The sequence below is a fragment of the Suncus etruscus genome, chromosome 8 (genome assembly GCF_024139225.1).
Source record: "Suncus etruscus isolate mSunEtr1 chromosome 8, mSunEtr1.pri.cur, whole genome shotgun sequence".
Classification (NCBI taxonomy): Eukaryota; Metazoa; Chordata; class Mammalia; order Eulipotyphla; family Soricidae; genus Suncus; species Suncus etruscus.
In genome coordinates this window covers 40,964,003-40,985,845 of record NC_064855.1, presented here as the reverse complement: position 1 = coordinate 40,985,845, position 21,843 = coordinate 40,964,003, and the positions used below count along the sequence as shown (strand labels likewise).

Below are 21,843 nucleotides of genomic sequence, written 5' to 3'. Positions count from 1 at the left end.
AGTTTTCAATGAGGCCTGTGTCTGGGCAAAAACAGGGAGGTCCAGTCCTAATTCCCTCTACCAACTTAAATGGGGCCTCCTCTCCAGTGTCCCTTCAGTATTCTTCTGGGTTCCAGTGCCATTACTGAAACACCCTTTCTTCCCTTCAGTTCTCTTTTCCCCAAACTGGTTGGAAGCTAGTGTGTCCACGCAAAGTCATTTCAATATATATCATAGACTTCCTGGCAGATTGGGTCTAGCACTTGCTGATACTCCAGCAATCCAATCATTAAATGCAAAGATCAATTGGGTAGCTAAAGAAGACACCTCCTATGGGGGGATATGAAGAGAAATCCTGGCAAATCTTGAAGTCCACCCAAATGCCTGAATCTTACAGATGAGAACCTAAATTCAACACTTAATGGTTTAGCAATGAAAATCAAGGCATTACTAGCATGCAAAATTAAGAAATCTATAGATGAACAATTCAATCAACTCAAAGAAGAACTCTTTCAGAAGATGAGGGAATCCATAAAAATAGAACTGAAGAAACTAAAAAATATGTTAGTTAGCAAGCCATTATATAGGCAGAGAATCACATAGATCAACTTGAAGACAAATTACAAGACAATAGTGATAGAGAAGTCTAAAAAGAAAGAGACAAAACTCTGGAAGAAAAAAAAAATGTTTTTTTGATTTTGGGGTTATGCCCAGCTGTGCTCAGGGGTTACTCCTGGGTTTATGCTCAGAAATCGCCCCTGGCAGGATTGGGGGATCATATGGGATGCCAGGATTTAAACCACCATCCTTCTGCATTCAAGGCAAATGCCCTACCTACATGCGATCTCTCTGGCCCTCTGGAAGAAAATTTATGGTACTTAATGAACAAAGACAAGAGAAATAATCTCTGAATTATAGGAATTTCAGAAGGAGAAGAAAATGGAAAAGATGGAGAACAGTAGTGAGTAAGATAATAGTAGAGAACTTCCCCCACCTTTGGGAAAGAGGTTTCTCTACAAATCCAAGAGGCAAAAAGAGTGCCAAACAAAATAGACCGTAATAGAGCAACACCAAGACATTTAGTAACTCAAATGGCAAAAACAAAAAGAGATATCGACTCTTTAAAGCAGTAAGGTAGGAAAAAACCCTCAGGTATAAAGGAAACAACATAAGAATCAAACCAGATCTTCCATTTGAAAGAATACAGGCAAGAAAAGGTGGAATGACATATTAAACTACAGAATTAAAGAAACTTTCAACCTGGGGTCCACAAACCAGAGAAACTCTCATTTATAAGGGAGGGAGGGTTAAAAACACTCTAAGACAAAAAATAATTTTCAATATTTGCATTAACCAAACCGACCCTAAGGGAGCTATTCAAAGACCAATTACACAAACCAAATCCTCAAATGTAACAACAACCCTAAACAATTTAATGGGAAATAGCCCTTTTAGTCAGTAGTCTCCTTAAATGTCAATGAGTTAAACTCTTCCATAAAGAATGGATACAACTGTTTAGACTGAACAGGTGTTCACTCAATTGCTATTTATAGATGTCTATATGCTTTAATGCTTTTATCCAGAGAAACAGGTGCAGAATGAGTTTGGAAGTCATGGACTCCTGTTATAGTGCTCACTATAAGTTGTTTTAATATCTTAATTGTACTATGTCTATAATAACTCCTTGATATTTTTTACATAAAATCTTTAAGCATCATGATTGCAAACATGAATATAGTTGGTTTTCTGTCATAAATAGAACATGCCCCTTCACTAGTGCAACATTTTCACCACCAATGCCCCCTCTCTCTCCCTCATCCCTACATCCCTACCTGTATTCGAGACAGGTATTTTACTTCTCTCACACTCATTAGTATTGTTATGCTAGTTGTTAGTGTAGTTATTTCCCTTACTGCACTCACCACTCTGTGGTGAGCTTCATATTGTGAGCTGGTTCTTCCAGCCCTCATCTCTATTGTCGCCGGGCATTATTACAATAATGCTTTTAATTTTTCTTAAAACCCATAGATGAGTGAGATTATTCTGTGTCTATCTGCCTCTGACTTATTTCACTCAGCATAATAGATTCCATATATATCCTTGTAAAAGAAAATTTTATGACTTCATCACTCCTGACAACTGCATAATATTCCATTGTGTATATACAGTTAGCCATCCATCTAATGAAGGGCATCTTGGTTGTTTCCAGAGTCAGACTATTGCAAATAGTGCTTCAAAGAATATAGGTGTAAGAAAGGGATTTTTTAATTGTATTTTTCTGTTCCTAGGGTATATTCTAGGAGTGATATAGGTGGATTATATGGGAGCTCAATTTCCAGTTTTTGAGGAATCTCTATAGTTTCATAAAGGCTGAACTAGATGGCATTCCCACAAGCAGTGAATAAGAGTTCCTTTCTCTTCACATCCCTGCCTGCACTGATTGTCCTTGTTTTTTGTGATGTGTGCCAGTCTCTGTGGCATAAAATGGTACTTCTTAGTTGTTTTGATTTACATCTCCCTAATGATTAGTGATGTGGAGCATTTTTTCATGTGTCTCTTGGCCATTTGTATTTCTTCTTTGAGGAAGTGTCTGTTCATTTCTTCTTCCCTTTTTTTGATGGGGTTAGATTTTTTACTTGTTAAATTCTGACAGTACCTTGTATATCTTCGATATTAACCCCTTATATGATGGGTATTGGGTAAATAGTTTCTCCCATTCTTTAACCTAGGCATTATTTTCTTTAAAGTGTAGAAGCTTCTCAGCTTAATATAGTCACATCTGTTTATCTCTGCTTCCAGTTGTTTGAAGAGTGCTGTCTATGTGTGTACATGAGTGTATGTCTGTCTAATGTCCTTCTGTAATATACATAGTGTGCATATTATATACTGCCCTTCTCCCCTGTTATATTTAACACTCATACCCCCCTTGCTTACCACCATATATATTATTTTCTATGCCTTCATTCCCACCCCCATGTTTTTTTTCCCCATGTAACCCCTTTATCTTCATTTCTTAACTCCTCAGGAAGTGGAACATTCTTCCACCCCAGCCAGCTGCCAACCAGCTCCCAAAGTGAAAAGATAGATTCTCCACCCAAGAAGAAGTAGCCAATGCTGCTGCTGCTAATTTGTTCTCAGTGGCCCTTCCCCCACCTTCCTTTGCTGTGGACTGTTGCTCGCTACCAGATTTGGTTTCTGTAATACCCCATTCAAGGACAGTTCCTGATACGTGACTGCTGGGAGCCATTTTTTAGATTTCACAAGACCAAATCACAGGCTGAAGCTATGCTCCAGAGATTACTCCCCACCCCAGACTATTTCAAAAGACTTAAAGGGGACATATATATCTTCTTTGAATTATTTCTTTAGATGTATTTCATTAATAGGTATAACCCTTATTGTCTAGCTTCTTATGTAGCAGCAATTTCTCTCATTTGTTTGGACTTATTTAGTAGGAAATTCTAGTAGATAAGTTTCTCTAGTGTTCTAAGTTCACATTAGAACCAGCTTATAGGGATTGTTTACCTTGTTATTTTTATCCTCATATGCACCAGTAGTACCATGTGGCATTGCTCCTTTTTCCATAGGCACATTAAAATGGGGGGGATATCTTATGTGTGCAAACAAGTTTTTATCTAATAAAGATAGGAACAAATACATTTTATATTGCAGTGGGGCCTTACACCCTGAACACTTGTCATAGTGACTTGGCTTAGGTGCCAGAAGATCATACATTGACCATTCCCTCCTGAACCTTGGACCTATTTATGGAAACAGCATGGTTTTCTACACCAGCAGCAGGAATCAGGCTTGTACCAGATAATATCCTACTGCTGCCCTGGCATTGGTTTACTCCAGAGTGGGTTCCTATGACACCTTGACGACTTGGTAACAGCAACAACCTGCTTTCAAGGCATTTTTCTCTGCATTGTCAACTAATGGTGAGATGAAACCAGAAGATGTCCTTTGTCACCTGACTTCAACATAGGATCTGTACAAAAACCAGGATCTATAACTACAGAAACCTGACAGCAATAACAGTGATTGTAAAGAGCTTTTCTGGGACCACAGAGAAAGATTTTGAGGTTAGACAACATAGCATGTTTGGAGTTTGGAGTTGGTCTTATGTCAGGATTCTTCATGGGTAAGGTCTCCCTGTTTATATGCCAAAGATTTTTTCTTTCTATTTTACCCAAATTTTTCTATGCCGATGCAAACAACAACTGCCATACACACACCATTTTATTGTTTTTTTATTTTAATCTCTTATCTTTAAAGACAAGAGAGCTCACTTAACCTTCTGCTATTGAATTAATGAGTTTATTGGAAATACAATAATTTATGCAAATATACTTGAAACTGAGCTTTCTCTTCTTTTTCTTCTCTTCCTTTTTTTTTTTGTTAGTTTCTTTTGGGTCACACCTGGCAGCGCTCAGGAGTTACTCCTGGCTCTGTGCTCAGAAATTGTTCCTAGCAGGCATGGGGGACCATATGGAATGACAAGATTCGAACCACTGTCCATCCTGGATCGGCTGTGTGTAAGGCAAACTCCCTACCACTGTGTAATCTATCCGGCCCCTCTTTTCTTCCATTTTAGTTTTTATTTTTTCTTCCTATTTTCTATTTTTCTCACTAACTTTGCTTTTCCTTATCTTGAAACCAATGTATTATGATCAGTTATGTCAACTATGTGATGTATTTTCTTTAAATAAAAATTAAAAATAAAACCAAAGATCTCTGTGAAAAAAATAGAATAAAATAGTACACTGATGATAAAGTAGTTTTCAGGTTTAGTTTCTTCTGAGGCTTATCCCATAAACTTTTGGGTGTCCACCTCCTCACTATGACACATTTTCTGTGTACAAGCATCCTAGGAATCTTTTTTAGGTGTCAATATATCTTCTTCTTGTAAGGGTGATGGTCAGAACTAATTAAGGTCAACCCTGGTCACCTGCTTTTAACTCTTAATGCCTTATGTCCAAATCAAGTCACATTCCTGAGACACAGAAATTAGGGTTTTAAAAATGTTAGATGAGATTGAAGTGATAGTACACAAAGTAGAGTTCTTGACTTGCGTGCAGCAACCTGATTTCGAACCCCAGCATAAATATGGTCCCGAGCCTCAATATTTATGTGTTTTGTTTTCTATTATAAAATGAACTAAAGTTAAAAGATATATATGCTCTGAGAAAATGACAGAAAAACAGATTAGTTGAACCAAAGATATAATTTTGAGACTAGAAACAAATATCTAGAGTAATTGATCTCTTTGCCCAATTCATATTCAGTCTCTTAATAATCACTTTTCTTGGGCCACAAAAACTGAATCGAGATATAATTGTTTGCTTATAATAATCTTCAGTTTCCCCATCAGGTAAATCACTCGCTTGTATTTTATATTTTGGGACTCAGGATATAAACAAGTGTTTTCCATCGAAGTAAGATGCACTTGATGAAAGGTTTCTGATTTAAATCAGGTATTGAGCGTCTAGAAAGAGTATAGCAGGTATTACATTTACCTCACTTTCAGCTGACAGGGGTTTGATCCCCAGCATCCCTGACTCCACCATAAATAATTCTTAACTGTAGAGCCGGGAATAATCACTGAACATTGTTGCATTTGCACCAACCTTTAAATCTGGTGTTTACTTAACTCTGCTTGAAGTTTGAATCTCTTAAGTTGTGGGTTCTGTGACTTGCTTTCACGATTTCTGAAGTAATTCTATTAATATGAATAAATCTTATTTGCAATAACTTGTATCTCTCTGCTCATCCATGCAGTAGGCTAAGGAGAAAATCATGCAGGTGTAGAGTTAAGTTCTGGCATTATAAAAATAAATAGAGCCATTTGTTTGCATTTAAGAAATTAAGGCTTAGATGGGGCGTGTGTGAGAGGAACCTTTAAATTAACAGAAAATTGCTGTATTTGTTTGATGTCTTCTATTGAATGAAGGGCAAAATTCTTATCTTCAATTATTTTTACTGGCGACCAATACATAATGGAACCCAGTAAGTTTAAAAGAATCATACTCAGAGGCCGCAGTGATAGCACAGTAGTAGGGCATTTGCCTTGTATGCAACCGAATCAGGACGGACTCAGGTTCAATCCCCAGCATTCCTTATGGCCCCCCGAGCCTGCCAGGAGCAATATCTGAGCGCATAGACAGGAATAACCCCTGAGCACCACCGAGTGTGGCCCAAAACCAAAAAAAAAAAAAAAAATCATACTCAGGTGCTTTAGGAGGTTCAGAAGACCATCCATTATGTTTTGTAAATGGATATGGGGTGGAGATCATGAAAAAAAAACACCCACTTACCCAACAGAAAAAAAGTCCTTGAAAGGGGCCAGAGTGGTAGGGCTCTTGTGTTGATTTCAAACTGGTCTGATCCCAGACATTCCATATGGCGCATGACCAAGAGTAATTCCTGAATGCTGAGCTGAGAGTAACCCCTGAGCATCACCGGTTTACTCCCCCCCCCCCCAGGTCCTTGCAGATGATATCTGCAGAGTCCTAAGGAATTTGGTTAAGATAGATTGAAATGCTATTCAGGAGGACCCATAGGATCGTTGAGTAATATTTTAAGTAACTCCTGTATGCCCAGTAATCAGTGTGTGAAGCCATGTAGATTGAATATTTATCTAATATTCCATTTGGATATCTAATACTGCGAGGATCTAAAATATGTGACTACTAGTCCTGCTAAACTGGCACCCCATCAATGCTAAGACTACACCTTGTTTGTTCCTCAGATGTTGGCTATAAAGGTGGGGTTAGAGTCATCCCTCGAGTTATTCTGTTGCTGCAAGGCTCAGTGTCTGCACCAACCGATGGAAAAAGCAGTGTGGGTACTGGACAATGATCCTCTTAGTGGACGGGATGGCAGGGAAATGGGGCAGAATCTGAGTCGGGGATGGGGCATGACTAATGGCGAGGTTGGAGTCTTCTCTTAAAAAGCAGGTGGTGTGAAGGGAGTATAGCAGGCCAGGGGTTTGCTTTGTAAGTGGCCAACCTGACGTGGTTCGATTAAAACAACAACGACGACGACGACGGAAAAGCAACCAAATATGAGAATCATGACTGTGGTGCTTCAATTTCTTTCCACATGGGAAGTTGTAGAAACACAAGAGAAGCTTTCGAGAAGGCTTGGGTTTGTCCATCCAGGTCCTCCATGAAGGCCCGGCTGTGTAGCATTCGGACCACCTTCGTGTGCTGAGCTCTGCAGCTGGGCTCGCCAAAAGGGAACTAAGGGCCAAGCAGTTGCTGGTGCTTTCCAAGGGTGGAAAGCAGTTGGTGTCCCAGGGACTATGTGGCGGCCGTGGAGCTAGATGACAGTGGAACGCGAAACGCCGGGTTCCTGGATCCCACGGACGCAGTTTGCAGGAGCACCCGCGAGCGCCCGCCTGGCCGTGGATGAGCATTTGCTCTGGGCCTGGAGCGTGACTAGGAGCTAAGGAGCTAGGGAGCCAGGGAGCTAGGGACTGGGGCCCATCTCCTCCATTCCCAAACTGCAGAGCAGGCGCCGGCTCCTCTCTTGGGTAGCGGATTAGATAGATGCGAGTCACGCGGCGGATAAGAGGTGAACCCCGCGTCCCCTTAGCCTCAGGCTTTAGGACCCGTCGTCCGCCACGGACTTCCCTCCGCGTAGGAGGTCGGCGCGGTGCCAGGCGAGGTGAGTGAGCCCCGGGGAAAGCCGCCGCGGGTCTGGCACCACCACTTCCGGGAGACGCGAGGGCGAGCTGGCCTTCCTGGTGCCCGTCTCTTCTCCGATTGGCTGGCTGCTTCCAAGCACGCGCTCTGTCTCGCGTGCTGATTGGCTGGCGATCGCCGTCCGTCACCCGCCTCCTGCGGGCATCTAGGTCGCTAAGGGAAGCGTTATTGGAGGCTCGGTTGGGAAGAGGTTAGTAGTAGTCTCAGGGCCTCGGGAAGCCCAGTTGGTTTCGGGCTTGTTGCGGGGAACCCGTCCCCGGGCGCGAGCGTCCGTCGCAACGGTCAGGAAAGGAAACCAGTAGTAGCGGGACGAGGGGCGGGGCGGTAGCTAGAAAGCGGAGGGTTAGAAGTTCAAACTGGAGCCACCGAAGCCCGGCACCGGGCTAGCGGGAAGCGGGTCGGCAGACTCCTGCGGGGTGAACTGGAATCCGCCCCCGGAGCTGCTGCCGTGTCGGAGGAAAGGCCTAGTTTTGGTTTTGTTTTGGTTTGGTTTGGTTTTTGCGGCGCTGTGGGGAAAGGGCCTGGCGGTGATCCCGTCTGGTCTGGGCGGATGTCTTGACAGGATCTCCGGGGGTCCCCCGAGACTTCGAGCCCGGCCTTGAAGACCTTCCTTCCCTAAGAGACAATTCCCTAAGTCATTCTTTGACTCCCCCTCTCTTTTCTATTGCTTCAGATGGGCAGCGCTCAGAGACACAAACAGTGGAAAGATGGACATCCTCGCACACGTTAGAAGCATGTTGAAAGGACAGTAAGGTATTGGGGTTTGACTTCATGGCGCTGTCGGAGCCAGAAAAAAAAAATGACCTTTCGGAGGAAGTAACGGGAGAGGAGGTTGATTTGATGGAAGTTTGCCTGCCCCCTCCCCACCCCTCCCTTGGTTAAATAGTTACCGAAAAAGTCATTAGTGCTGGTTTCAGCTGATGGTCTTGTGCTCAGGATGGCCCATTCCGACTTTGAAGACAAAAGGAACTCCGAGTTTAGTCGTGCTAATACACTCTTGGTTTGGATAGTAACGATCTTTTTTTTTTTTTCCTCGTCCGGGGTCCCACCATTTATTTCCTGGCTCTGCACTTAGGAATCACTCCTGGAGGGCTCTGGGTACCCTATCGGTTGGGGAATCAAACCTTGGTCGGTCATGTGTGAGGCAAGAACTTTCTGGCTGTGTTTTAGTCCCAGCCCCAATCTTTTCTTTTGAAAATGAAATCTTTATTTTAAAAAATACTTGATTGTTTTAATGCCAGAATCGGCATGAAATCAAGAGTTGCTTACTCTTCCAGTGAGTGATCCATTTAGGTTAATATTGCTTAAAAGGAATTAACATTCTCTATATTCCTTATGATATTCCTTAAAAGAAAAATAACTTCATATTTGTTTATGAAACACTGAATTGCAACAGCTGCCTCACTGGTAACCTAGTCAATTTGACCCAGCAGATTCTATTAAATTTTTTTTTGTTTGTTTTTGTTTTTGGGTCACACCTGGCAGCACTCAGGGGTTACTCCTGGCTCCACGGTCAGAAATCACTCCTTGCAGGCTCGGGGGACCATATGAGATGCCGGGATTCAACCAGTGACCTTACCTCCTTAATATCTCTCCGGCCCCTATTAAATCCTTTTAAGGGCTTTAGTGGAAAACCAGAAATTGTCCAGGGTTTGTATATTTCATCCACAGAACACCCACATTAAATAAAGATGGACCTGGCTTACTTTGGAAAATTCTGACTTAGAGTTGGAAATGAGATTAGGTCGTCTCTAATTTTCAAAATTTCAACTGGACTTCTTATACAATCATAGTTGAGATCTGTTACTTTAATAAGACATCATGTTTGAGAAAAAAATTTTTTTTTGGTGGGGGAGTTTGTTTTTTGCGTCACACCTGGGGGTGCTATGGGGTTATTCCTGGCTCTGCGCTCAGAAATTGCTACTGGCAGGCCTGGGGGGACCATCTGACAGGATTCGAACCACCTTACACCCTGGATTGGCTGTGTGCAAGGCAAACACCCTACTGCTGTGCTATCTTTCCGGCCCATGTTTGAGAAATTCTAAAATAAAGCAGCCTACCCAGGTTCAATTCCCAGCACCATATATGAGTGCTGACAGGAATGATCACTGAGTGCAGAGTAAGAAACCTGCACCTATTTAAACACAACACTACATTTAAGGAATAATTGTGAAACAGTTTTCTTTGGTTTAGTTTATAAGTAAACTCTAGACTGGGGAGATAATACACTTGCTAATGGTTCCTGCTTTTTTTTTTTTTTTTTTGGTATTTGGGCCACACCTGGTAACGCTCAGGGGTTACTCCTGGCTATGTGCTCAGAAGTTGCTCCTGGCTTGGGGGACCATATGGGACACCGGGGGATCGAACCGCGGTCCGTCCAAGGCTAGCGCAGGCAAGGCAGGCACCTTACCTTTAGCGCCACCGCCCGGCCCCATGGTACCTGCTTTACATTGTGGCTGACCTGGGCTTATTTCCCCTGTAGCCCACATGGTCCACTGAGCCTGCTAGTAGTGAGCACTGAACATCCCTAAGTGTTGCCCCAGAAAAAAAAAAAGAAAACAAAAAAGTAAACTCAGCATTGGCATTTAAGTCCAGAAAATTTTTTTTGCTGGGCAAGGTTAGGAAATTTCACAGGCAATCATAATCCTCGGTATTTGATAAAAGGAGGCACAAAGTGCTCTTATGCACTCATCAGTTCTTAGCCAGGCATGAAATCTTGGCTGTTGAATTTGGGATAATCCTGTTAGATTATTTTAAGGAGAGATTAATTTCTGGGTCTGTTCAGCAACTTGCTAGACTAGTTTGTTTTTTTTTTTTTGAGACTAGTTTTTTTAACCTCAGTAAAGTGTAGTTGGTGTGAGGTGGTAATATTATGGCCATGATCTTTATTTTCAGAAGGATCCTCTTGCTTTAGATGAATGTGATGACCAGTGCGTCTTTGTTTATTAAATAAAGAATATGAGTAGTTTGAGCATAAATTATATGTTAATGAGGTGCCATGAAATCAATTTTGATTTTATACATGATGATGCTAATATTAAAATAATCAAGACTTTTTAGAGTGCTAATTTTCAGAAGATCTGGTATCACTATCTAAATCTAGGTAGAATTTATGTATTAATATGAAGTATCTAGAATGAATCTTAACAATGAGGTGTTGATTTTAACAGTGACTTTAGGCAAATGAGGGCATTTTAAAAATGAAAATTGATACTAAGTTAAATACATGAAGCTTTGTGTAGTTTGTGACTAATATCTTAAATATCTTGAACAGAAAGCCAGAAATTTCAGTATGAATCAGTCTAGATCCAGATCAGATGATGGTGATGAACAAACTTCATCTCAAGGCCACAGTCGCCGTGGAAATGAGAGAAGATGGCAGCAAGAGCGTCTCCACAGAGAAGAAGCCTATTACCAGTTTATTAATGAACTGAATGATGAAGATTATCGGTTAATGAGAGACCATAATCTTCTAGGCACCCCTGGTAAGAGATGAGTAAAAGAGAAGACACCTTTAGCAGTATAAGGAGGAATTTCAAAATAAGGAATGTTTTCCTCTTCTTTCTTCCTCCCCCAAGACACAATACAATTTTTATGAATTAAAAAAAATTTTTTAATAGGGACTGGGGATGTGACTGCGGTAAAATGCAGACTTTATGTGAGAACTGGATTCCATCCCTGTACAAAAACAAAAACCCATGCTAAACCCAAATGTTTTACATAACAATCAACTAATAAGTTAATAATAAGTACTGATATTTTTATAATTTATAAAGTAAGTAAGAATGTTGGATGTAGAATACTGTTACACAAATAATAAATTGTCAGGTTAATGAATTTCAAAACCAGATATTGATATGTATGGTCCTGTTACTCTTTTTTGTTTTGTTTTGTTTTTGGGTCACAACCAGCGGTGCTCAGGAATTACTCCTGGCTCTGTGCACAGAAATCACACCTGGCAGGCACAGGGGACCATATGGGAGATCAGGATTCAAATCATCATCCTGGGTTGGCTGCATGCAAGGCAAATGCCCTACTGCTATGCCATCTCTTTGGCCCCGATGGTCCTGTTACTCTTAATAGTTATACAAATATGGATTTAATCTCTTGATATTCCATCTAGCCAGGAGCAAATCTAGAGCTCCACTGTGTGTGACCCAAAATCAAACAAAAATTTGTATAGTAAAGTATTACTCTAACTAAACCCAATTCTTAACTCACATGAGTTATTATAACTTAATCAAATAACTGATAAATAACTGAATGTTCATTGTGTCTCCAAATTATTTACATATTTCATAAATAACTAAAATATGTCCTATATTTATTGTATATTGAAAGCTAATTATCAGCTCTTGAGATAAAAATTATCAATACGGGGCCGGAGAGATAGCATGGAGGTAAGGCGTTTGCCTTTCATGCAGAAGGTCATCGGTTCGAATCCCGGCGTCCCATATGGTCCCCCGTGCCTGCCAGGAGCAATTTCTGAGCATGGAGCCAGGAATAACCCCTGAGCACTGCCGGGTGTGACCCAAAAACCAAAAAAAAAAAAAAATTATCAATAAAGATCAAGAGTTTTTGTAGAAATGCTCTTTTCATTTCCTTTGAACTATTACAGAAATCTACATAAAGTGATACTGTCCTGTAGTGCTTTCTGATATGGATAATATTGCCTCACCCCAGTTGAACCCTGGAATAATTTAGGGAGAATGTTAATAGCTTTCATTGCATTTGGAGGTACAGGGTGCTTTTATTTTTGTGAATTTTTTGCCACATCTGCTGATGATTGGGTTATTTCTGACTCTATAGTCCTTGCGGTGCTCATGGGGTACCTATTGGATACCAGGGGATGAACTCAGGTTGGCTGAAGCAATGCAAGCACACTCCCTGCTTTACTGTCACTCTGGCTCCTCAAATTATACCTTATATTAATATTAATGAAACACAACATAGTGGTTATTTACACCAATGAAATATTTTTCTTTCTTTAATTACAGAGCATTAAAAATGATAACCTGCCTCCTGTGTTTTGTTAAAGATTAGTATAAACCATTATGAACTTAGTAGTTAAAAATATCTTAAGTGCTCTGGGCAATTTTTTATTGTTTTAGGAGAAATAACATCAGAAGAGCTACAACAGCGGTTAGATGGAGTCAAGGAACAATTGGCATCCCAGCCTGACTTGAGAAATGGTCCAAATTCCCAAGGTACTGTGTACTCCTTTCAGTAAGGACCAAATTTTATTGGAGTAGTTCAGAATGAATTCTCATATATTTTCAGATAGCATTGCAGTATTATAATGCAGAGCAGTGTAGTTAGACAATACAGGATAGGGGTTGAATATAAAGATGTGTAATACATATATATATATATAAAATGGTATAGCATTAAGATGATGACTAGTGGGGCCGGAGAGATAGCACAATGGTGTTTGCCTTGCACGCAGCTGACCCAGGACCTAAAATGGTTGATTTGGATCCTGGCATCCCATATGGTCCCCCATGTGTGCCAGGGGGCTATTTCTGAGCAGATAGCACACCCTGAGCACTACTGGGTGTGGCCCAAAAACCAAAAAAAAAGTGATGATTAGCATGATTCTAACATTAGAATATACACTACTGGGGCTGGAGCAATAGCACAGCAATAGCATTTTATATGGTCCCCTGAGCCTGCCAGGAGTGATTCCTGAATTCAGAGGCAGGAGTAACCCCTGAGCACCCAACAGGTGTGGCCCAAAATTTGGGGGGGGGGGGGGAAATATATATATATATGTATATATATGTGTGTGTGTGTATATATATATATATATAATTTTTTTTTTTGGTTTCTCGGGCCACACCCATTTGATGCTCAGGGGTTACTCCTGGCTAAGTGCTCAGAAATTGCCCCTGGCTTGGGGGGAACCATATGGGACGCCGAAGGATCGAACTGCGATCCTTCCTTGGGTTAGCTCTTGCAAGGCAGACACCTTACCTCTAGCGCCACCTCGCCGGCCCCTATAAATTTTTTTAATAAGATTTTTATTTTGACCATATTGGTTTACATTATCTTTCACAGTAATATTTTAGGTACATATTAACATTGAATCAGGGGAATTCCCATCACCAAATGTGTCCTCCCTACACCCTCGTTCCCATCTTGCATCCCATACCCCCCACCCTCACCCCCAGGGCTGCTAGAATAAGTGGTCCCCTCTGTATCTAGCGTACTACTTAGTGATCATACGTCTGTTTGGTCCTGGTACCCTCCCTTATTTCCCCCTCATTTTGAGAGGCGGAAGTAGATAGTTCAAGTTATATGGTTTTGTTTGAAGAAAAGAAGAGCAATAAAATGGGGTAAAAATCAAATAAGCCGAAAATGGGTGGAGTCCTTCAAAAGGCTCTCAACCTCAGTTTGAGAAAGGAAAGGAAAAAAGGAATTGAAACACCTGAACAATATACATATATAAGTATTTCTATACACACACACATTTGGGAAAAATATATATTTCTATACACACAGCACCGTTTCTTTGGAGTGGGTGCTCTCTACCCAGTTGTGCTTGGGATTACTCCCTGTATCTTTGTGGGTTTTGGTGAATTGTGCGGTTCTGGAGATCTAACCTGAGGCTCCTACAAAGCATATGCTCTGAGGCCAGAAAAACTTACATTCTTCTAACCCTAGTTTGAATTCCTGGCATCACATATAGTCTCTTTGAGTACCTCTGGGGTTACTCCTGAGCTTGGCCAGGAATAGCCATTGAGCATCATCAGATATGATGCACAGACTTTCTCCCAAACTATTTTTTACTTAATAAATGTACATGGCCATTGGGCCATCTCCCCAGCTACACATGGTACTTTAAAAATAACAAGATTGTACAGCAGGTAAGGTGCTTAAATTGCCTGTTGCTGACCCTGGTTTGAATCTCTATCACCACTTATCACCCAGTCCTCATCAGGATGATCTTTGAGTATAGAGTCAAGTGTGGTTGAGAAACAAATTTAGCTTTTTAAAATTTTGTATGAAACACTAAAGAAAGATTGAGCTAGGAACCTGTTTTGTTGTTTCTTATTTCTATGTTTAGTCATTGTATTGAACACTAAATCATAAGAAATTTATATTAAAAATAAAGTTCTTGGGGCCGGAGAGATAGCATGGAGGTAAGGCATTTGCCTTTCATGCAGGAGGTCATCGGTTCGAATCCCGGCATCCCATATGGTCCCTGTGCCTGCCAGGAGCAATTTCTGAGCCTGGAGCTAGGAATAACCCCTGAGCACTGCCAGGTGTGACCCAAAAACCACAAAAACAAACAAACAAAAAAAATAATAAAAGTTCTTACTGAGAATAGAGGTGGGTAGAGATTTGTTGGCACTTTTGTAGTGGTGGAGCATCATAAATTTGTATAACCATCAATATCTTAAACAGTACTGTAACCTTATCTAAACTATAATAGTAACTAAAAAGAAACATATTCAAAGGAAATCAGTAAATAGAATTCAAAATAAAACTTGATTGTCATGCTGATAGATGTCACTCCTCCCCAGGATTATTGTTAACCCACATATCAAAGATTACTGTTCTAGAATGAAAGTTAATATCTCAGAATGCAGTGGCTTAATAGAAAGGTTATATATTTCTTCCCTTGGACACCAAGATGGGTAAACTTCATAAGTCCTGCTGCTAGTTATCTGCTAGCAGTTAGTTTTTTGTTTTTGTTTTTTTTTTTTTTTTTTTTTTTTTGTGCAACACCCAGCAGTTCTCAGATCTTACTCATGGTTCAGTGCTTAGGGATCAGTTCTGGTGGGTTTGGGGGACTAAATGGATTTCTGGGGCTGAATCTGAGTTGGCTGAGTACAAGGCAAGCATCCTAACCACTGTATGTCTTTCCAGCTTCTTCTCCACTGTTCTATAACTACTCTCCAGTGTGGTAGCTACTGGTTATACAAGATTGTTTACAAGTAATTTTAAAATTTAGTTCCTCAGTTAACAATAACATTTAAATAATAGTCACATGTGCTTACTGACTTTGTATTGAATAGTACATATAATATGTATACATATACATACATGTATATGTATAAAACATCTCTACATCTAAAAATTTTAGTAGGCCCAACTGCTCCATGGTACTTTGACCAAGTTACAGCCATACCAGTTCCACTTGGTTGAAAGGAGTTCCAGGCATCAGTCTGAAAATGAGATACATTAATTCTACTTCCATCTCAGCAAAAAGAACTAGTCACAAGACTCCAGCCAACTACCAACATACTATATGACCTCTGCAATGCATTTAAAATAGAAGGATTTTTTCATTACTACTTTTAAAGGTAGAAATAGCATTTATTTATATTTTTGGTTTTTGGGTCAGACTCAGCAATGCTCAGAGTGTGGTTCTACATTAGAATCACTCCTGGCAGACTCGGGATTATATGGTGTGCTAGGCACAGAACCTTGGTTAGCTGTGTTGTGTGTTCCTGCCCCAGGAGGTAGCATTTAGAATGAGGATTAACGTTGATCTGCCTTTTGTTCAAAATCTTTCTGAATTAAAATGGAACTTCTTTATGTTTAACTTTTTTTTGGGGGGGGGGTTCATGAACAGGAGAGATTAGTTAGTACAAGGGATTAGGTGCTAAGTTTATATCTCACCAAACTGTTTTGAATCCTCAGCACCACCTGTGGTTCCCTGAGCATTGCCAAGGGACACTCATTAATACAGAGCCAGGTTTTACCACTGGGCACCATTGGATGTGATCCAAATTATCTTTTCCTCAATTCTCACCTCTGCAAAAGATAAACATTTTCTGGCAGGGGATGTCGTTGGATGATATACCATGTGCTTGCATGCATGAATTCTCATTCAGTTCCCATCATCACAAAAAAGGTAAACTTTTGTGGTATTTGTTTTTGGGCCACACCTGGTTCAGTGCTTACTCCTGGCTTTATGCTCACAAGTTACCTCTGGCAGGCTCAGGAAACCATAGATGATGTTCAAACTCAGATCAGGTTGGTCATGTGCAAGGCAAACACCCTACCCAGTATACTACTACTGTTCCCTTTTCTTAATTGAGTTGTAAAAGAATGACTTTTTACTGATTTCTATACTTTATTAGCTCATTATTGAAAAACCAGAAAAATTAATCATAAATGTATCATAGCAATCTTGTTTTGTTTGTTTTTGGATTACACTTGGCAGTGTGCTCAACTACATGTAGGGCAGACACCTACATCCTATACTATCATTCCAACCCAGTTATTTATTTTTTTTTGGTATAATATTATTTTATCCTTAACCCTTTGAGATAATTATTTCCAGTATATCCACAGTGAATGTTTGTAACAGACCTTAAGTTGTCCCAGTTTACATTAAGATAGTTAATGTGGTCCTATTATTAATTTTAAAAAGTTATATATTTTAGATAAACATTTTTGGGCAGTTCCTGGGAAATGGGATAAAAATTTTAAGAATACATGAATATTTAGTTTCATGGTTGGGGAAATGGAAGAACTATTGATGAATTATCTTTACCAGAGGATTTCATAAATACGTGGTGAGTTACATTGTTTTGCCATTCTATTGATGTTGCCCTATAAATAAAGCAATTTAAATGTACTACTTTGGAAAATAAAGTACTATTTTAGTATTGGATATTTCTTAATACTTTTTAGAAATTTGAGAGTATTTTGAAATCACTTTTTAAGTACATATGCGTTCTGAAGTATAATTAAAATTTTTTTCCTAACAATGTTTGATAAAACTATAAGAATAGAGTTTCTGGAAGTGATCTTATGATGCTTTGATTTTCTTTTTAGACTCAGAAGATCAAAGAGCAAGTTCAAATCAAGATTCTCTGTTAGAATGGTTGAATACCTTCCATCGCACAGGAAATGCAACTCGAAGTGGACAAAATGGCAATCAGACTTGGAGAGCTGTGAGTCGAACAAATCCAAACAGTGGAGAATTTCGGTTTAGTCTTGAAATCCACATCAATCATGAGCATAGAGGATTTGAAATTCATGGTGAAGAATATACAGGCATTCTACTTTCAGATAGTAGCAGAGAACATACTGCAGATAGACAGCAAAGATCAACTAGTCCTGTGGCTAGGCGAACAAGAAGCCAAACTTCAGTGAATGTCAGTAGTAATAGTTCCAATGTTTCAAGGACTAGGCTTGGTTCCAGAGGGCAGAATTTAGAAGGATCTTTCTCAACACGGGGGAGATTAAGAAATAGAATTGGAGATACAGGCAGCATTCCGGGAATTAGTATGCCACGCACTAATTTCAGTGACCACACAAACCAGTCGGGTAATGAACTCAGGCAAAGGGAGGGGCAACGATTTGGTGCAGCACATGTTTGGGAAAATGGGGCCAGAACTAATGTTACAGTGAGGAATACAAACCAAAGATTAGAGCCATTAAGATTAAGGTCTACTTTCAATAGCCGAAGCCGCTCACCAATTCAAAGACAAAATGACACTGTATATCATAATTCACAAAGGGAAGGTAGGCCTTTGCAACAAACTATGAGAAGATCTGTTAGGAGAGGGATAACTCGTGTTTTTTTAGAGCGAGGTAGAACACGCAGAGGTACTTCATATACTCCATTCTCTAACTCAAGACTTGTGTCAAGAATAATAGTTGAAGAAGGAGAAGAACCTAGAAGATCTTCAACTGCTATACGACGACATCCAACAATCACACTGGATCTGCAAGTGAGAAGGATTCATCCTGGGGAAAATAGAGATCGGGATAGTATTGCAAATAGAACTCGATCTAGAGTTGGGCTAGCAGAAAACACAGTCACTATTGAAAGCAATAATGGTGGCTTTCGTCGAACTATTTCTCGTTTAGAGCAGTCAGGTATTCGAACCTACGTTAGTACCATAACAGTTCCTCTTCGTAGGATTTCTGAAAATGAACTGGTTGAACCATCATTAGTTGCCCATCAGTCAATTTTAAGGCAGATTATGACTGGATTTGGAGAATTGAATTCTCTAATGGAAGCTGAGAGAAATGGTCAGCATTTACCAGACAGGCACTCAGAACTGAGTAACTTAGGTACAATTGATGTTAGCCAGCATATTGAAGATTCCCTGCAGGAAATGCAAGCTCAGGAAGATAGCTCTGAAATGCCTGTTGAAAATGAAATCACTCACCCTCCCACCCAAAACACTAATAATAGAAGTGGCAGGCAGCCTCGAAACTCAAATAACTTAGTTGAAACTGGAACACTACCTATTCTTCACCTTGCTCACTTCTTTCTACTAAATGAAGGTGATGATAATGATCGCATACGTGGTTTAACCAAAGAGCAGATTGACAATCTTTCCACACGGAACTATGAGCATAGCAGTATGGATAATGAACTAGGTAAAATCTGTAGTGTTTGTATCAGTGACTATGTAACTGGAAACAAGATCAGGCAGTTACCTTGCATGCACGAATTTCATATTCATTGTATTGACCGATGGCTCTCAGAGAATTGCACTTGTCCTATCTGTCGGCAGCCTGTTTTAGGATCGAGTCTAGCAAACAGTGGGTAAAGGTAGTTGATAGTTCTATACGAATACTGCACTTTAGTAGAGCTGAATATTCAAGAGTCTTATGTTGAGTTATTTATGATGAGCTAACCAGGATGGAAAATAACAGATTATTATAGTTGGAAATATTTTTGTGTGCTTTTTTAACTTGTTAAAAGGAACATTTATATAAAATTTAAATGCAAAGTTAAATTATCCAAAAGTACTGAATAGTTAATATTGCTAGAACCAAATAATCTTTAAAATGTTTTTATTTTGATAATCTTGTCATGCTAAGCACTTTTATACCTGCACAGTTCAGTAGGTTAAAAAAATCTGTCTTTTTCTTAATAGCAGACTTTACTTGGTCTTTCAGGTTCAATAGGTATAATACAATGACCAAATTATTGGTCTATAAATAAGCCTTTATTTAACTTTTTTTCTAAGAGCAGTATGTTTTCAAGAAAGAATGTTTGGCTGAATGTTTACTAATTTATGTTACTTGAAATGTTAAAATTTAAGATGCAGCATACATATGTATATGTGTATAGATATAAGCATATAATTTTAAGGTTAATATATTCAATCTAAAAACTGCCATTTTGGTTCTTATTTAAGCTTTTGGACTATATCTGCATATGGCACAAGATTTAATATTTACAAGATCATCTCTGGGAGGAAATGGATTAAGACATTTAAAAATAGATAATTTACTGAAGCGTCTCTGACAATCTGACTTCTTAGACAGCAAGCAATATGTAATATGAACAAATACGTTTTTCAGAAATTGAACATAGATATTTTAGCACTTAGAGGTTATTTAACTTGAGGTTAGCCTATTTTTTGTGACTCTTTTGAAAGTGCAAACAGTTCTTTTGATTATATTAAGGTATATAATATGCATGGTTTCTCAAATTTAGTTTAAAATCTAAAAAAATCTATAAAGAATCAAATATTAGATAACATGTTAAGTTTACTTGGAGGCAAAAGTACTCCAGTAATATGGAACAAAAAAAAATCGTAAAGAGAATGTAGAATTTATATAAATAAAAGTATGCATTGAAGATCTATTTCTACCAATAAATATTAAAGCAAAGCTTTGTGTGAATTGTTCATTTTCTATTGGTCCACTGTGGTTCACTCACTCAAAAATACTTTGTGCCAATCCAGTGCCCAGCAGTGTTCAGATATTTAGTATTTAGCAGAGGACAGAGTCCTCTGTCCTTTGTAGGAAAGACATGGAATTGGTGATAAAAATGATTCTCTTCTGATTTGTTTTTCTTTTGGCAGGGTAAGGAGTTGTGGGGTCTCCCAAGTATAATACTCAGGATGTCTTGGGGACATTCTTGAGATACTGAGCCAACTATGCTGAGACAGTTAAGTGCTGTAACCCAGTTATACATTGCTATTCAGGTAGTGCTGAGGGGGCTCTGCAGTCCCAGGGATCAAACTCTGTTCCTTAGGCATGGACTTTAGTCATTTGAGCTGTCTTCCCAGACTTCACAGGCAGGATTTCTTTATAAATACCATTTTTCTATGTTGATACTGTTTTGACATAATATATCAGGTCATACATTTTTGTTGTTATTTTGTTTTTTTGGATCCACACCTGGTAGCACTCAGGTATTAGTTCTGGCTTTGTGCTCAGAAATCACTCCTGGAGGCCAGAGGGACCGTATGGGATTCTGGGGATAGAACCCGGTTGACTGCATGCAAAGCAATTGCCCTACCCTCTGTGATATTGCTTTGGCCCCTACCTCAGGTCATAATTTTTTAAGATTTATATAGAAATAGCACTTCATGAGTGCAGGCAGTTGCCTCTGCCTTCTTATAGTCTGAAAATCTGGCAACCAAACTACCCCACAAATGCAGAAATGTCAGCCACAGAGCTTGAGATTCCTTGACCTCATGACTACATTAAACCATGTCAATACTGTCATTTCAGTAGGAATACACTAATTTAGATGTCAACTACCTAATGTTCAGAAGCAAAACAAATAACAGAAAGATCAACTTACAACAAATAGCTTAGTAAACCTGAAGTAACGTAATGATTTTATTATGAGATGCAATACTTTTCACAAATTTTCTATATGCTATATTTAATGGCAAAAACAAATGTATTATGAACAACTATGTAAAACATAGCTTTTATAAAGTGATTTATAATTTAAAGTAAAGAACATAGTGTTCTAAGTGATGAGGGCAGTTATTCTTTGTGATTGCCACAGGCTCATTTTGGAGGTTTTCTATTAATCTTGAGTAATAGTGGAAATCAGAGAGCTAATAGAATATCTGTTAACACAGAATAGATAATTTCTCAGGATGCCGCACCCATCATTGAGAAGACCACATGTTCTAAATTTTAACGGACATGGCACATATACACAATGGAATATTATGCAGCTGTCAGGAGAGATGGAGTCATGAAATTTTCCTATACGTGGATGTATATGGAATCTATTGTGTTGAGTAAAATAAGTTAGAGCGAGAGGGATAGACACAGAGTAGTCTCACTCATCTATGGGTTTTTAAAAAAATAATAACATTACTGTAATAAGGACTAGAGACAATAGAGTTAAAGGCTTGAAGGGCCCGAAGGACCAGCTCACAATTTGAAGCTCACCACAAAGAGTGCTGAACACTGTTAGGAA

General features: G+C 39.4%; 1 protein-coding gene across 1 annotated transcript; it reads left to right on the top strand.

Annotated features, from left to right (window-relative positions):
* The first annotated feature begins 7,861 nt into the window (after window positions 1-7,861).
* RNF6 (ring finger protein 6) lies at window positions 7,862-20,294 on the top strand. The gene is made up of 5 exons (XM_049778224.1): window positions 7,862-7,878; window positions 8,362-8,441; window positions 10,965-11,173; window positions 12,800-12,895; window positions 17,481-20,294. The coding sequence occupies exons 3-5, from the start codon at window positions 10,981-10,983 to the stop codon at window positions 19,211-19,213; spliced, it is 2,022 nt and encodes a 673-aa protein (XP_049634181.1). The 5' UTR covers window positions 7,862-7,878; window positions 8,362-8,441; window positions 10,965-10,980; the 3' UTR covers window positions 19,214-20,294.
* The last annotated feature ends 1,549 nt before the right edge of the window (window positions 20,295-21,843 follow it).

Bases quoted from the DNA above. Each gene is read 5' to 3' on its own strand.
- RNF6 (XM_049778224.1), top strand. From the start codon at position 10,981: ATGAATCAGTCTAGATCCAGATCAGATGATGGTGATGAACAAACTTCA. The intron at 11,174-12,799 runs GTAAGAGATGAG...TTATTGTTTTAG, and splicing joins TAATCTTCTAGGCACCCCTG to GAGAAATAACATCAGAAGAG. The intron at 12,896-17,480 runs GTACTGTGTACT...TTTTCTTTTTAG, and splicing joins AAATGGTCCAAATTCCCAAG to ACTCAGAAGATCAAAGAGCA.